We start from the raw sequence: 13,592 nt of genomic DNA on the forward strand, positions 1-13,592 counted from the left end.
TCCGCCTGCCACGGGGCATTCATCTAGAAGTTCGTCAACAACAGCCATCGAAGTTGCAGCCAAGCAGGCCAAGTAGGTTGGCATCGGTTGGCATCGCCAAGTAAAGCTTCGTCATCTCCATTCCCAAAGCCAAGTAAAGCTGCATAGCTTATCTTGGCGCTCACATTAGCTTCTCATGAATTCTCCGGATATGTATCAAAAGAATCAAAAGCTTGCGATTCAGGACGGTCACATTCGGATCCTCACATGATAGTTGGCGAGGCCCAAATGAAAAGGAATGCAATCCGTAAACCATATCAGGAAGGTTGTTTCGTAACACAATCCTATCTCGTGAAGTCTGCGGAATCTGCCTTGATTCACCCACAGATCAAGCTGCTGTTGATTGCGTTTCTTCCTGAAGATATTTCGAGATAGCACGAGATGGGTCGCTTTTGAAAAGAAATGGTCAGTTAGGGTTACACGATTCGTGTATTGACAAGCACCCATAGCCGATAATGGAGCCGGCGCGGCGTGCGTTGCCGAGACGGGAAGCTATCTCTTGGGTGGCCCCATAAAGGCTTGTTCTTGCGTTGTATTCTCCTTGTGAAGCTTGTTTTTGGCAATGGATAGGTACGGGTTTCCTCGGTATCTTTGAAGATTCCTTGTTGATTTGGAGACGCTCCTTGTTGTTTCTTCCATCCTACTGTTTCGCTCGTATCCTTCTGCAACTTCTGAGGTTCTCTATGGGGCGTTGCGATAGGTAGCTAGCCCTTCATGCGAATGATAGAAATGACCAGAAAGCGTCCGAAACCCCCGATTGGATTCTGACATGTCTTCCCGTCTCCATTCAACGGCACCCGTCCCCGTCCAGTGCAACCTTGGGGCTGTCTTGCATAATTTACCTTCCACATTTCGCAACAACTTGCGCTGCTTCCCTTACTACGAAATGCAGGATATATGGAAACCATGGTCAATATGTGGCTCAAGCGGAGACTATAGAGGGATATCAGAGGGGTATCATCGTTACAACACTGATCTAAGATAAGGTTCTTTCCATCTCCACACCACACGATTGCTTTGATTGGTGGATCATTTGAAAACAGCCGCTCATGTTGCCGTTCTGTTCCTGTGCCCGTTGAATATACAGCATACATACATACACACATACATAGGCGCCAGAACAAGGTTTCTTAGATAAGAAATCAGAGGACCTCCTTTTTATGGAAATAATCAAAGACAATCGACGATGATCTTCAGTTAAGATGAATGATGTTTAACAAGCTTGAGGGTTAATGAGGAAGGTGATCAAGTTGATCTGTATGGGTCTATACGGGTCTATATGGGTATTGCCCTGGTCAAAGTTAAACGTCGGCATTCGTAGTTGAATGGCCTCATTGGCAACTATCGGACCTTTCATGCAAAGTGCCGGTGAAGAAGTCCGAATCGAGATATCGACGTCCCCATGTTGTCGTGATAACAACACATTTTGATTATTTGGGAAGGTAGATTGAAGCCTATGTTGTATTGCAGATGAGCTTGATGTGAAGAGTCAGTAACTCTCAATCCTATATATATCATGTCTTCATCCGTTGGATAATGTCTTTTTCTCTCCAGTCCAGCATCAATCGTTACACAGTCCTCACAGCCAATCCAATCCAATCAATCTATTAATTGTTCGTTCGTTCGGCAATCAATTCAATCAATCAATCAAAATGAAGTTCTCCACTGTCGCTGCTACCGCCGTCTTGGCCGGATCTGCCGTTGCTGCCCCAGGTACTGCTTTGAGACAAGCACGTGCCGTCAAGCGCGCTGCTGGCACCCACGGTAACCCAGTCAAGTACGTTCAAGGACCATCTTCCGAGGTTACCAACAAAACCGATGTTTCCTACTCTTCCAACTGGGCTGGTGCCGTCCTCGTCGGCACTGGTTACACTTCCGTAACTGGTACCTTTACTGCTCCATCCCCATCCACTGCTGGATCCGGATCCGCATGGGTTGGTATTGACGGTGACACCTGTGGTACTGCCATTCTCCAAACTGGTATTGACTGGACCAAGTCTGGTTCTTCCATCACCTATGATGCTTGGTATGAGTGGTACCCAGATTACGCATACGACTTCAGCGGTATCTCCATCTCCGCTGGTGACACCATCAAGGTCACTGTTACCGCCTCCTCCAAGACTACTGGTACCGCCATTGTCGACAACGTTACCAAGGGCAAGAGTGTTTCCCACACCTTCACCGGTGGTGTTGACGGAGACCTTTGCGAGTACAATGCCGAGTGGATCGTTGAAGATTTCGAGGAGGGCAACTCCCTCGTCGAATTCGCCAATTTCGGTACCGTTACCTTCACTGGTGCTTCTGCCGTCAAGTCCGGAACCACCGTCGGTGTTACCGGTGCTACCATCATCGACCTTGAGCAAAACTCGGTCCTCACCGACTGTTCCCTTGTTGGAAGCACTGGTGTTACTTGCAAATACGTTTAAATAACGATTGTTTGATGTGATCTTGAGCCTGAATTCCTTTGCTCATATGATTTGCGATAAAATATTGGTTGGACCCCTGGAATTTGATTGGTCTGGGGGGGTGGACTTACCTTATTGTCTTTCGCTAAAAGAAAATGGTGGTATTTGGATGATGAAATGAGATTATGAAAAAGGGGGCTGCACTCCCCAACTTTGAGCGACGGCTCTTTTTCGTGGGAGGGGCATGGTATTGGCTTGGTGGTTTTTAGCTTGGTTTCTTTATGTCCATAGTTTTGTCTGGTCAAAAAAAATGAAGCACATACTCTCTTGATTTCCAGTCCTTTTTACATCATCGTGAAACCGTGAAACCTATTACTGTGTAATCTGATGTGCTTAATTTGATAAGATTCAATACTGTAATGGAAATGATGCTATCTGCAGGTTTGAGATGTGCAGGCCTCAAACTAGTGAATTGGTAACAAGATATCGCGTCATCTAAATGGGTGTAATGGGTACTGTACAGTCTGTACTGCTGTTCTTATCAACACCTGTAGACTTCTAGAAAGAATTTGAGAAAGACCAAAAACAAAAGCTTGGATTGGAAATGTTGCCTCAAAGACTCTAATAGCCGAGATAGCAAATTCAAAAGACTAGTTTCACTGAACGATAAACAAAATCTAGCAAGAATTCAGAAGTGCATTGCAGTTCAAATGCAATTCAGACAATCTTCCACCCATAGCCGTCAACCCTCCCATATGCATCATTCCAACACCTAACAACCCTCACCCCCTTTTCTTTCCGATCCCATCCTAGCCCATATTCCATTGACATTCTATTCTTTCATAGCAGCAGCAACTAAATCACCAATCAGCTCTTATATAAGACAAAGCCTATCAAATGGACATTCACGCTCTCGGAAGTAAGTCAAGTCATACCTTCTTGTCGTCTCTTAGCTTTCTTTTTGAGTCCATCTCCTAACACAGAAGTAATGACAGCAGTCGGATTCTGGGAAATTCCCCCCAAGACTGGTCCTACAATTGGTAAACTGTTCGTAATCCCCGTCCCAATTGCACCCCCCGGAACACTCCCAACAATATTTCCAAGAGCAGAAAGACTTTGTCTCTTAAGAATCCCAGTTCCAGCTTGAATGGGAAGAGCTTCACCTATATTAGTCACTGGCTCGAGTTCTGGACTTAGCGCTCCCAAAACAGATCCGAGATTTGAAAGATCAAGCTGTTTCTTGACAATCTCATCCCGTTCTTTCAATCCCCCTAGCCCTAACCCTCCGAGTATACCAAGAAGGGGGTCTAATGCACCCGTCAATGATCCTAATCCCAAATCCTGTCTCTTGCTAGAACCACCAGCTTTCTGCGTGGCAGCGGCGGCAGCAGCTTCCGCGGCCTCTATAGCGCTATTAATGTATGCTAAGTTGGCGGGAGTAGCGAATTGGCCAAGCCCAGCGTCAACAAGGGCCTGAATTACGGCGGGAGGTGGAATAGAGATAGTTTGGGGAGCGGTGTCTATAGTGATATAAGCATTTCAACTAATTTGGTGTGAGAACTGGGACACGGTAGGAGAATATACCTTTATCAGGGATAGGCGCCGCAAAAGAGAGGGGGAGAATAATAGTTGTGATGAGTGAGATGGGACGCATTTTGACTTGATTGAAAATTAAAGGGTTTCCAGGTGGAATATGTTGAAATTGCAATGTAAAAAGATCAAAAAAGGCCTTGCTTGTGGAAGATTAAGTGAACTGAAGACGATGTGAGTCTTTTCTAGGTAGCAATGAAACTCTTAAATAACAATATTTTCAAACTCAAAGTACTTCTAAATAATCCGTACAGTGTCCAAATTCCGCGCCTCAATATGAGGGATTAACGTAATCGGCCCTCATATTTTCAATACTTGCACTCTTCTTGCTCGTTGATCGCCGAGAGATAAATAAATTGCACCTGTCGGGTATTGCAAGTACGAATATTTGTCGTCAGTGCTGCCGAACTATTGAAGCCCTCGTTATACCTTTGTGGAGCTTTGTGTCTCTGGTACATCATGTTGATAGCTTGTACGATGCATTTGGGGAGACGTGGTAGACGGTCTTGAGATTCACGGTTTGAGGAGAAGCCGTGGGTGATAGAGTTATTGAAAGGGCTTCAGCTGCTAGAGGAGTTTATAGATCTAGAATTGATCCTTGGGGAGTCCGGTATGGAGTGGAAGCTTGGTGGAGGTGCACAGAGAAGAGAATAGATAGGCTTGCACGACAGTTTCTCGGTAATCTTCATCTTTTTGGGTGGGGTGGAGAGAATCTTGTACAACGGCAAGAAAACGTCAGTTGAGACATGATGAAAAAATGTACTGAAAATTCGCGGAATACGGGTATTGCTGTTTTGTGTACATTCTATGGCGTGGGAATCAGACTAGAGAAGGATATCCACAAAAAAAAATGGCAGTCAATCTCATGTCGTTGATGGAGGACTCTTGTAACTGATGAAGCTAATCAATTCTAGCCCCTAATTGATAAATTGGACTTAAGTTTCTGAGATCACTACATCATCTTAAACCCCGTAGATTAAAACGTTCTAGCCTAGAAATCATGAGGATAGCTGTGAAATGCATCCTCAAAACATCCGCTCGATCGAAGACTCCAGCTTTATCGTATTGCTTTCATGACACGAAGAATTTTCCGAAACCGACCAGACTCGCAGCTTTGTGACCAACGCTGTGGTAGCAATACCATGAATTTCAGCACGGCATGGAATACACAAGATGGAAAAAACCCTTTCTCAAACTTCAAATCGAAGATCAGAACCTCACTTTCATTTTAAACCTTGGTTTCAATCAACCACAAGCTTTATTCCAAGATTCCAGCCAGAATTTGACAGGCTTCAAGACTCATCTTTCGTGCGGCAATCAGAACGTTTTTGCACACGCTTGAAGCATGCTCACTGGAGCACAAACCACTCATAAAACTAAGTGTTGGCGAAGAGCATAGCATTCATTATCCGCATCCCAATTTCCGATCTCCAATCGTGAATTGAAGATCCAGTAACACTACCAATTGGAGTTTTTGGCATGTGTAGAAGATCCTCCGGAAAGCCACTGGGGGCAATTGCTAATCATTCTTGCTTGCTTCGTAGGAATGTTGTGTGGCGAAAGCTGTGATACTATCTGGTAAGATGTGTTGAGTTTTTCGAAAGTGGTAAGTTTGAGATGATCTTTTTGGTACTTCAGCTGATCTTCATTCCTGGATTCCTCAATGCTGGAAGACCTTTGACGCTGATCTCAATCTTTAAGCAACTAGATTCTTACTGTAGGACGTTATCATGGCTGCTGGCACTGAAGTTGTGCATTTCGTTTGTGTGGATCATGTTCCAGCACCGCTCTGCTGGAGATTTGTTGGGGAGGGGGGAGGGGAAGCGGGGTTGATTATTAGAAATCAAAGCCAGATACCGTCCGAACTTAGTTATATTGAACATGGTTTCTTCCTCGGGGTTCTTATTGTAAAGGTGGCAGCTGCATCGATACGACTAGATAGCGGGATTAGATAGGGATTATTCGAACACTCGGCTGTGTTTAGGAATTTGGACCTTCCTCCTCTCCAATTCCATATGATCGACAGTAACATGATTCTCAAGAAAGAAAACACGTGCATGTAACCTTGTTATCTTGTTAGGCAGCGACCAGATTACAAATTTACCAGTTTTATGCCTGCCCAATATGTACTTCGGTGACCTCCCTCCGAATTCTCCGATAAGACAGAGAGCCAACAGTTGGCTTACCCGAGATCGTTCACCGTTGAAAAGCCGAATAACCTCAGATCGGACCGGTAGGAGCCATGAAAGCATATTTGTCTCGGCATCCTTCAAATTTGAGACTATATTGGGGAGGTGGGAACGTTCACGTCAATAGCCCTAGGCTTTATCTCATGCAGCTCAACTTCATGCATGCAAAAATCCGAATATGTGCATATTCTTAACGAAGCAGGTTCGTTCCGGGAACACCCACAAAAATATCAGAAACGCACGCTAAATGCAGGGACTTATCTTCAACCATGGGTTTCTTCATCAAACATGGTGCTTACAGGGCCTTTGTGGGTATTTATAAGCCTCTTACGTCCTTCGTTCCCGTCAGCGGCAACTTCATTGTCGCGCCAACCAATGTAAGCAATGAGGCAGGCTGAAGGGGACCCGAGCAAGATCTTTACTCGGGTCCCAAACCCCTAAAACTAGGTGCAGTGTAGAAGGAGCAATACGGCTGACGGGATAACACCTACAGGAGAATCAGCTTACTAATTATCGTTGGCGGAGTGTGTCCTATATGAGAAAGTCACGAGAAGTGATTAATATCACCAAATAGATATCAAGATTGAAGATCTACACTGCACGAAACGTTGAGGCGAAGAGTCAACCGCCTATAGATATCTCTGTTTCTTAGATTCGGGAAGACGATGGAACAACTTACATGAGAATGCATTGGCAGAGATGACTGCAGACGTCTAGCCAGGGTAAACGGTGATGTCTAGACTGTCGCTTTGCATACTGGAGATAATTGATGATATCTTGAGCGAGTATTATTCAAATTATCTCGGGATGAGAGATTGATTGCTCCACGCATCCGTCGCCGGAATGATTCATCCATGTTGGATACGAAAAGACGGAGTTTCTTGTGATTCTGGCAGCCTCGGATATAGAGGAAGTAAGAATAAAGTTGATTGAATGCAGTGAGAATGATGATGGCGTAATCATATATTTAGACACAGAGAAACCCTTTTAGTAATGTAACGTTAATCTGTTAATACTAGCCTATATACAAGTCTAGCGCCAAGAGAAATATCGTAGACAGAGTTGTTACCACTTTCCCTAACAAACACGTGGTTATCGTCTCGATGCCACATACAACATGACGCCGCGCAAATTTGACCTATGAGAGTATCAGACTAAAGATAGACTCATATAGCATGTAGCGCTTGAATGCCATGACTCTCGATCAAATCTTTAGCCTATCGGCTGTCAGAAACTGTTTTCCCTGCTCAACATCTCATGTGCTGCCCTATATATTGTGGTATTGTGGCTTGCAGGCGTTGAGATGGGAAAGGAATCCGGTGCCCGGAGGTTTTCAAGAAGACCCTTAAAGCTTTGTCAAAAGCTTGTAGTATATGATAGCAAGGGTGATCCTGACAATCCAGAAAAGAAACCAACATGTTATATCTTGAGAAATCGGAAACCTGGGGACATCCTAGTAGACAAATCTCAAACGTTGCAGCAAATCTACATGGAGATCAGAGATAAGTCTATGACAATAGATGGGTACCACAGATTTCCAAAAGAGAGGCCCACAAATAACAGGTTCAATATCAAGTATCAAACACTTTGGGTCCCCCATTTTCTTATCGAGAGAATTGTGACCGAATAATCTCAGTATCATCCCCTCCTACAAAGCGGAAAGAATTTAATAGCGACGGAAACCGAATAGGATTGCGCATCCTGCGCATCGAAACCATTTAGCACCAAATCTAACCAGTTATCTTCGAAGCTTGAGCGAGAACGGGTTTGATACGGATCAAAATAGCGCGAGACCGACGAGTTGCGGAAATCCGCAATGCCCGCAATGACCGCTATGCCCGCTGTCCACCTAATATTACGCTAACAATACGATAGATTGCTTAGTTCTATCACGTCAACAAACAAACTGTAATTTCGGAGACTGAACTTGCGAAGGGACCGTGTCGTGGTCAGTGGCTGTCAAAATGTCGGCATGGCGAGGATCAAGTAGCGGGCCGAATCCGGTTGAGATTCCTTTTCCCTCCATTCCCATCAAGAATATTTTGCGGGCTGAGAAGATCACCTGAGCCATCAAGCTCGATTACACTGGGAATAGAAAGCTATGTGACGGCAGAGCTGCATATTTGTTGCCAATAGAGTTTTTGATGCAAGCTTAATGTATTATTTGGGCCATCTTCATGGGTATTCCAAATACAGAAGTCTTAAAGCTTAAAGCTTGGCCTCCCGGAATTCCATCCAATTTAAGGGTCCCCAAGACTGATGTGACAGCCAAGATGGCCACGCGAGAGGAGCTATTGGTTATAGGGTCTATGCCACGCAAGCGCAAAACGAAATATGCGAAGGATGTGGAGGATATTTAAAGGTAGATATTTGACGCTCAGGGAGAATTACTACCTCCGGGAGGATCGTACCCCCATGGATTAGAATGTTCTAATCGGAAGGCTAATAGCGGCTAATATGACGGGTATGCTTCATGAGATGCCCCGCTAGACGAATTAACCCCAAAAAGTACCGGATATAACAGGGATTCAACTCCATGTCAACACGTTGATATACTTAGAAGGTACATAGTTGTGATTTTTAAGTTGTGAAAACCTTCCTTGAATAGGAACAAAGCTGTACTCGGGTCCGGACAAGGGTCTTCTATCAGGCAGTCAATAGATGAACGCGAGTAGCTAGCTGCAAAAACCCCACGTAAAAATATGGGGGTAACGATAAAACTGATTAAGCGAGCAAGGATAAGATACCGTTGAATACCTTGGTACTTATCTGATTATCGACGTGGCCATGATTCATACCTAGCAATCGCTCACAACGAATCACTTCCCTATATAATTTATAATTTGTGAGCCGTGCGGCGGAACTTTTACATGTCGACCTGTGCATGCAAGTTTCGCCGCACAAATCCTTCATGATCCTTTCAATTTGACATGGAAACAAGGTTACGAACAACCCCATATCCTAACCACAAATAGTTGGGGAACTTAGCGATTGTGCGCGTAATGGAATTTCGAGTGGGACTTTTCCTGTAACAATTTAATTTCCTGGTAGTTCCAAGGATGGCCATTGAACAGTTGCCAGGATGGTAAAGTAGTTTGCGACTAAGCTTCACGTAATCGTATACAGCACCTAATAATTGAGATCTGTAAACCGAAGTGTTCTTTATACCGGTACCAAGAATCGGCCTTCCAATTTTGCATGTATAGCACGTGGAGCTTATTATATTAGTAGTTTTGCAAGTTTCTGATACATTGGTACCGCCAAGCAATAGCAAGTTACTACTTTGTTCGTAATTCTCCCAATCAAAACTACACCAAGCCGATTTCCGCGCAAAATATCTCAGTAACACGGATATCGGTGACATTAATGACACAAGTTCTCGGCACAGCCCGCTGCACGCAAGACAACCGTTAAAGCCACAAAGTTACAATGCCATTTTAGACACGACAAATTCAAATTCCGATGATCAAATCCTCAAAAGGCGAGTGTGTCACTGCATGCTCGTCCAGCCCCCCCGGGACGGCTTACTATGCATGATAGCGGCGCGCCCATCTCATTGTAAGACGCATTTGGTCCCGGGCCCGAAGGTTGATAGAACCCTTCCTTCATCTGATCGTTATATCTTTAACCGCACTCAAAACTTATATGTAACTTGCATTTGTGCCACACACCAAATTTAATTGCGGATCTTGTTATTTTCTGTTGGTATCAATGGCTATCATAGCACCATCTCCATCACGGGTTCGTAAATACTGGACGGACGACGAGGACCAGATCTTGCGCAGAGAAGCTACACTGCAATGTAATTACCACCGATTTTCTTTGAAGCCATTCTCCTTGCATTTACAATGCTCTTTTCAATTCAAACGAACGAACGACTGACTCTAATTGTATTAAAATATAGTTAAGGAAAGGGGAATTGTGAACGATTGGAATTTGATCGCGTCGAAAGTCCGGGGTAGGACAAATAAGGATTGTCGAAAGAGATGGAGCAAAGTGGGAAAGGAGGTCAACAAAGGACTTTGGGATCATGAAGAAGACGACCGACTCAGGAGAGGAGTAGACCAGCATGGCACTTAGTATGTACACCCGAAACACAAAAGCAATCCTTCACTGGAGCTAAACTTTTCTCATAGTTGGACTATGGTTGCCGAAATAGTACAGACAAGGCATGCAGATCGTGAGTGTTTGTCCAAGCTTCTTTGGATCTGGAATCATTCATATGCTAACCTAACATGTGAAAAGAATGCGCTAAGAGATGGTATCACTTTCTCGATCCAAACATCAGTCATGAAGATTGGGATAGTGATGAGGAAGCCCGACTCTTAGAGGCTGTCCACGTACACGGAAGGAGTTGGAAGAGCATAAGTGAGAAGGAGTTTCCAAACCGCTCGCCAACAGATATAAAGAACAGGTTAGAGGAGCCCTTCAAATATTCGAGATTTCAACGCAACGTTTGCTTATTTATTTTTGTTGGATTTAGATATGTTATTATGGAACGAAAGGGCAGATTGAAACGACGGAAAGCATCTACGACCCAGTGTACTCCAGTACGAGAACGAAACGGTTTCGAATTTCCCAAGTCTGAAAGACTCGACCAAGTTCTGAACACAGAATCATCACCTGACAATGCGATGGAGTACGACACGGAGAACTCTTTGATGGGGCAATTGCCACTCCCAGGACTTCCTCTTCAGCTCACTGCTCAGCAATTGTCCCAAAACAACTTCAACAACGATGCACATTCACTTTTCAATTTTGATGGGCTACCACCTTTACAATTCAATGACATGTCCTATTCATCTACGGAACCTTCGTCACCCGGGATTTCATTGGCCCAAAATTCGGTATCTTCGGGATACAACATGGGTATACCAACAGTTGGAAGTCTTACCAATGAAGGGGAACCAGATATTGACCAGCTTTACTGTGAAGATATGAACTTTGATTTAGCGTTGGCCGAGGCATTCTCGGCACCAGACCACCGACATTCGATAGCTTCTACGCCACCGACCATGAGTTCGGTATCCGATGTCCCGGCTGGACATAATTACAAGTTGATACTCGAGGATGTGAAGCCGGATACCTTGTTTTCCATTGTGAACATGCTTGTGGAATCCAGGAGTAATGTGAAGATGGAGGTCTTCAGTAACGTTGCTTAATACCCCTGGAATACTTCTACCACGACTTTCATTCTAACGAAGACTTTCGGAAATGCATACTGTACATATTATTTTCAACCTTTTACTTTTGGAGATTGCATGGATTTGGGGGCTTCTGCAGGCCCTACAGGCGCATTTGGTAGGTTGGGTATATTGATATCAGCAAGAATCTGTCATGAATAGATGAATGACCTTAGTCCTCCATTGAGGATAAGATGGCACATTGGCAAGGATACAGAAATTTGAGGCATTTAGAAACTTTCCCGCCGATCAGTTGTTATAACATTGATTACAATAATCATCATGAGATAAACCTTGCTAAAGGTACCCTGAAAGGGAATAAGAGCCGAATATCACCCATGCTGTGCATTGCAGACCTATAAGGCCATTGCTTAATGGAATCTTGCATAAATTTCAGTAGATGTTACATTTATACAAGGGCCTGGATATACAGGGGACTTTCCCTGCCGAGCTAAAGACTTAGAAGAATCCATTGTAACTGTACAACAGAGCGGTGATTCAGTATACCTACGCGTCACTCATGCAGTAGCCGTGGACAAACTTTTTTCCCGATGTCTGTGAAATATACTGATGATAACTTTATGTTTGCTGTAGGCGGTACTATTGTGGGGATTTTACTGCAATAGGTTGAAAGTCTATAACTGTAGAGCACGTTTAACACCCTCCCTTGCCTCCCAAGCATTCTAAATATGTGTGTGGGGCGATTACCCTTAGATTCGGCTATATGCTCTTGGCTTCCCCAACCCCAGTCCATTAGCGTCTGGCATATCGGAAATGTCGATTGCAACGCTTCAAACTTTATTTCATAGCTGATAGTATCTTGTATCAAAAAATGGCTTGCATGAACGAGTTTGACCACTAGGCAACACTTTCTTGGCCTTCTTCGAGTTTGAGATGGTCTCGAACAGTTGAACAAAGATAAATAGTGCGAAATGCGAGGCCCCTGGGCTGGGAATGTCACTTCTGACTGCTTTCATCGCACAGACCTCTCACCATTCACAGCCGCAGCATTGCTGCTGTTGAGGATTACGAGGGTGAGTGTCTACCACGTGCAGTCGGCAGAAATAATAAAAATCAATGTTATGGCGTGCATTTTACCCAATCAACCTTGGTTGAATGGTTACAAATTGGCCGTAAGCAGATGTTCATATCCGATACATGACATATTGTTGAAGTAAGCAATGCTTGGAATGTACCATAACTAAATAAGTTGTATCCCCGAGGCTGAATGTACAAGGGAATGGTACCGAGTCTGCTGACGTGAGAGCCTTAAATGCTCCCTAAGGCATGTTACCATGTGATGGGGTCATCTTTATTCCTGTGACCGGACTTGATAAAATTCATCGATTCGATTGGATCTCTTGGGGTAGTGTTCTCTCATATTCGTCCGACCTCATCCGTATGGGCGTGTGATATTGGTAACCATCCACGATAACAAATTTCGACAATTATTTTCCAAGTCTCAGATCTGATGTAATTGTAAACCCCTGTGTGAATGGATTATCGCCCAGACAAACCATGTAATAAACGACAGATTCGGATCCTTGGAACATGGCGGTGTTCTGTCAACCAGATAAGTCGTTGATCTGGAAATGCCTCTACTTCGTACTTCTGGATATAGGCTGTGGTAAACAAAAACCATTCCGGATTCTGGATAGCGAACAGTAACCGTGGCGCAAGATCTGAACGAATGACGGAGTCAATATAATGCCAAGGCCGTTGGGCTGATAGTAATTTGGGCGATAGATCGAGGGTAGCATTAGGAGAGGTAGAATCAAGTCTTGAGAGGTAAATGCAAGTACAGATCCTTCGGGGCATCTCTGAGTCTACTCCCATCCCTAGCTTGCATGGCCCGGACACAAGTGTCATGGCTTTTATGGAGGAGTACGACACTGTATATTAACATGGCAGACAACTTTCGGTCATTGCAATCCTAGCCCTCGGAGATGAATATCTAAAAGCTTATTCATAAGCTATGAGTACCGATCATCGGCAAGCCGTCGTCCCGAAGTGCTAACAAGAACCCTGGGAAAAGAGAAATACGACGTCGACGACGGGACACAATTTCCAAGGGGGCGTCAATACCTTTAATGTTCTACCTTCCTAATGCTCATCTCTGTGATGGAGAGGCTTGATGTACAATATGTGACGCACACATGTGCAGTTGCAGCAGAGTGCAACCGAAA

The 13,592-nt window shown here is 44.3% G+C and overlaps 3 protein-coding genes across 3 annotated transcripts; 2 read left to right on the forward strand and 1 right to left on the reverse strand.

Annotated features, from left to right (window-relative positions):
- Nucleotides 1-1,592: 1,592 nt before the first annotated feature.
- On the forward strand, nucleotides 1,593-2,781 carry Bcacp1. Its single transcript, XM_001547368.2, has one exon. The coding sequence runs from the start codon at nucleotides 1,692-1,694 to the stop codon at nucleotides 2,463-2,465; it is 774 nt and encodes a 257-aa protein (XP_001547418.1). The 5' UTR covers nucleotides 1,593-1,691; the 3' UTR covers nucleotides 2,466-2,781.
- Nucleotides 2,782-3,052: 271 nt separating this feature from the next.
- BCIN_15g02390 (hypothetical protein) lies at nucleotides 3,053-4,198 on the reverse strand. Its single transcript, XM_001547369.2, has 3 exons — nucleotides 4,029-4,198; nucleotides 3,380-3,964; nucleotides 3,053-3,299 (listed from the first exon to the last, which is right to left on the reverse strand). Exons 1-3 carry the CDS (start codon nucleotides 4,096-4,098, stop codon nucleotides 3,277-3,279), a joined length of 678 nt encoding a protein of 225 aa, XP_001547419.2. The 5' UTR covers nucleotides 4,099-4,198; the 3' UTR covers nucleotides 3,053-3,276.
- Nucleotides 4,199-9,684: 5,486 nt separating this feature from the next.
- Bcbas1 lies at nucleotides 9,685-11,754 on the forward strand. Its single transcript, XM_024697482.1, has 5 exons — nucleotides 9,685-10,025; nucleotides 10,128-10,302; nucleotides 10,360-10,403; nucleotides 10,469-10,637; nucleotides 10,707-11,754. The coding sequence occupies exons 1-5, from the start codon at nucleotides 9,935-9,937 to the stop codon at nucleotides 11,383-11,385; spliced, it is 1,158 nt and encodes a 385-aa protein (XP_024553298.1). The 5' UTR covers nucleotides 9,685-9,934; the 3' UTR covers nucleotides 11,386-11,754.
- Nucleotides 11,755-13,592: the final 1,838 nt, after the last annotated feature.

The sequence above is a fragment of the Botrytis cinerea genome, chromosome 15 (assembly GCF_000143535.2).
Source record: "Botrytis cinerea B05.10 chromosome 15, complete sequence".
Taxonomy (NCBI): domain Eukaryota; kingdom Fungi; phylum Ascomycota; class Leotiomycetes; order Helotiales; family Sclerotiniaceae; genus Botrytis; species Botrytis cinerea.

Excerpts from the sequence above, each read along its gene's own strand:
- Bcacp1 (XM_001547368.2), top strand. The coding sequence starts at position 1,692 with ATGAAGTTCTCCACTGTCGCTGCTACCGCCGTCTTGGCCGGATCTGCC.
- BCIN_15g02390 (XM_001547369.2), bottom strand. The coding sequence starts at position 4,098 with ATGCGTCCCATCTCACTCATCACAACTATTATTCTCCCCCTCTCTTTT. Across the intron at positions 3,965-4,028 it reads GGCGCCTATCCCTGATAAAG|ACACCGCTCCCCAAACTATC; the intron begins GTATATTCTCCT and ends ATATCACTATAG. Across the intron at positions 3,300-3,379 it reads AGCTAAGAGACGACAAGAAG|TTGCTGCTGCTATGAAAGAA; the intron begins GTATGACTTGAC and ends TTGGTGATTTAG.
- Bcbas1 (XM_024697482.1), top strand. The coding sequence starts at position 9,935 with ATGGCTATCATAGCACCATCTCCATCACGGGTTCGTAAATACTGGACG. Across the intron at positions 10,303-10,359 it reads GTAGACCAGCATGGCACTTA|TTGGACTATGGTTGCCGAAA; the intron begins GTATGTACACCC and ends CTTTTCTCATAG. Across the intron at positions 10,638-10,706 it reads CCAACAGATATAAAGAACAG|ATATGTTATTATGGAACGAA; the intron begins GTTAGAGGAGCC and ends TGTTGGATTTAG.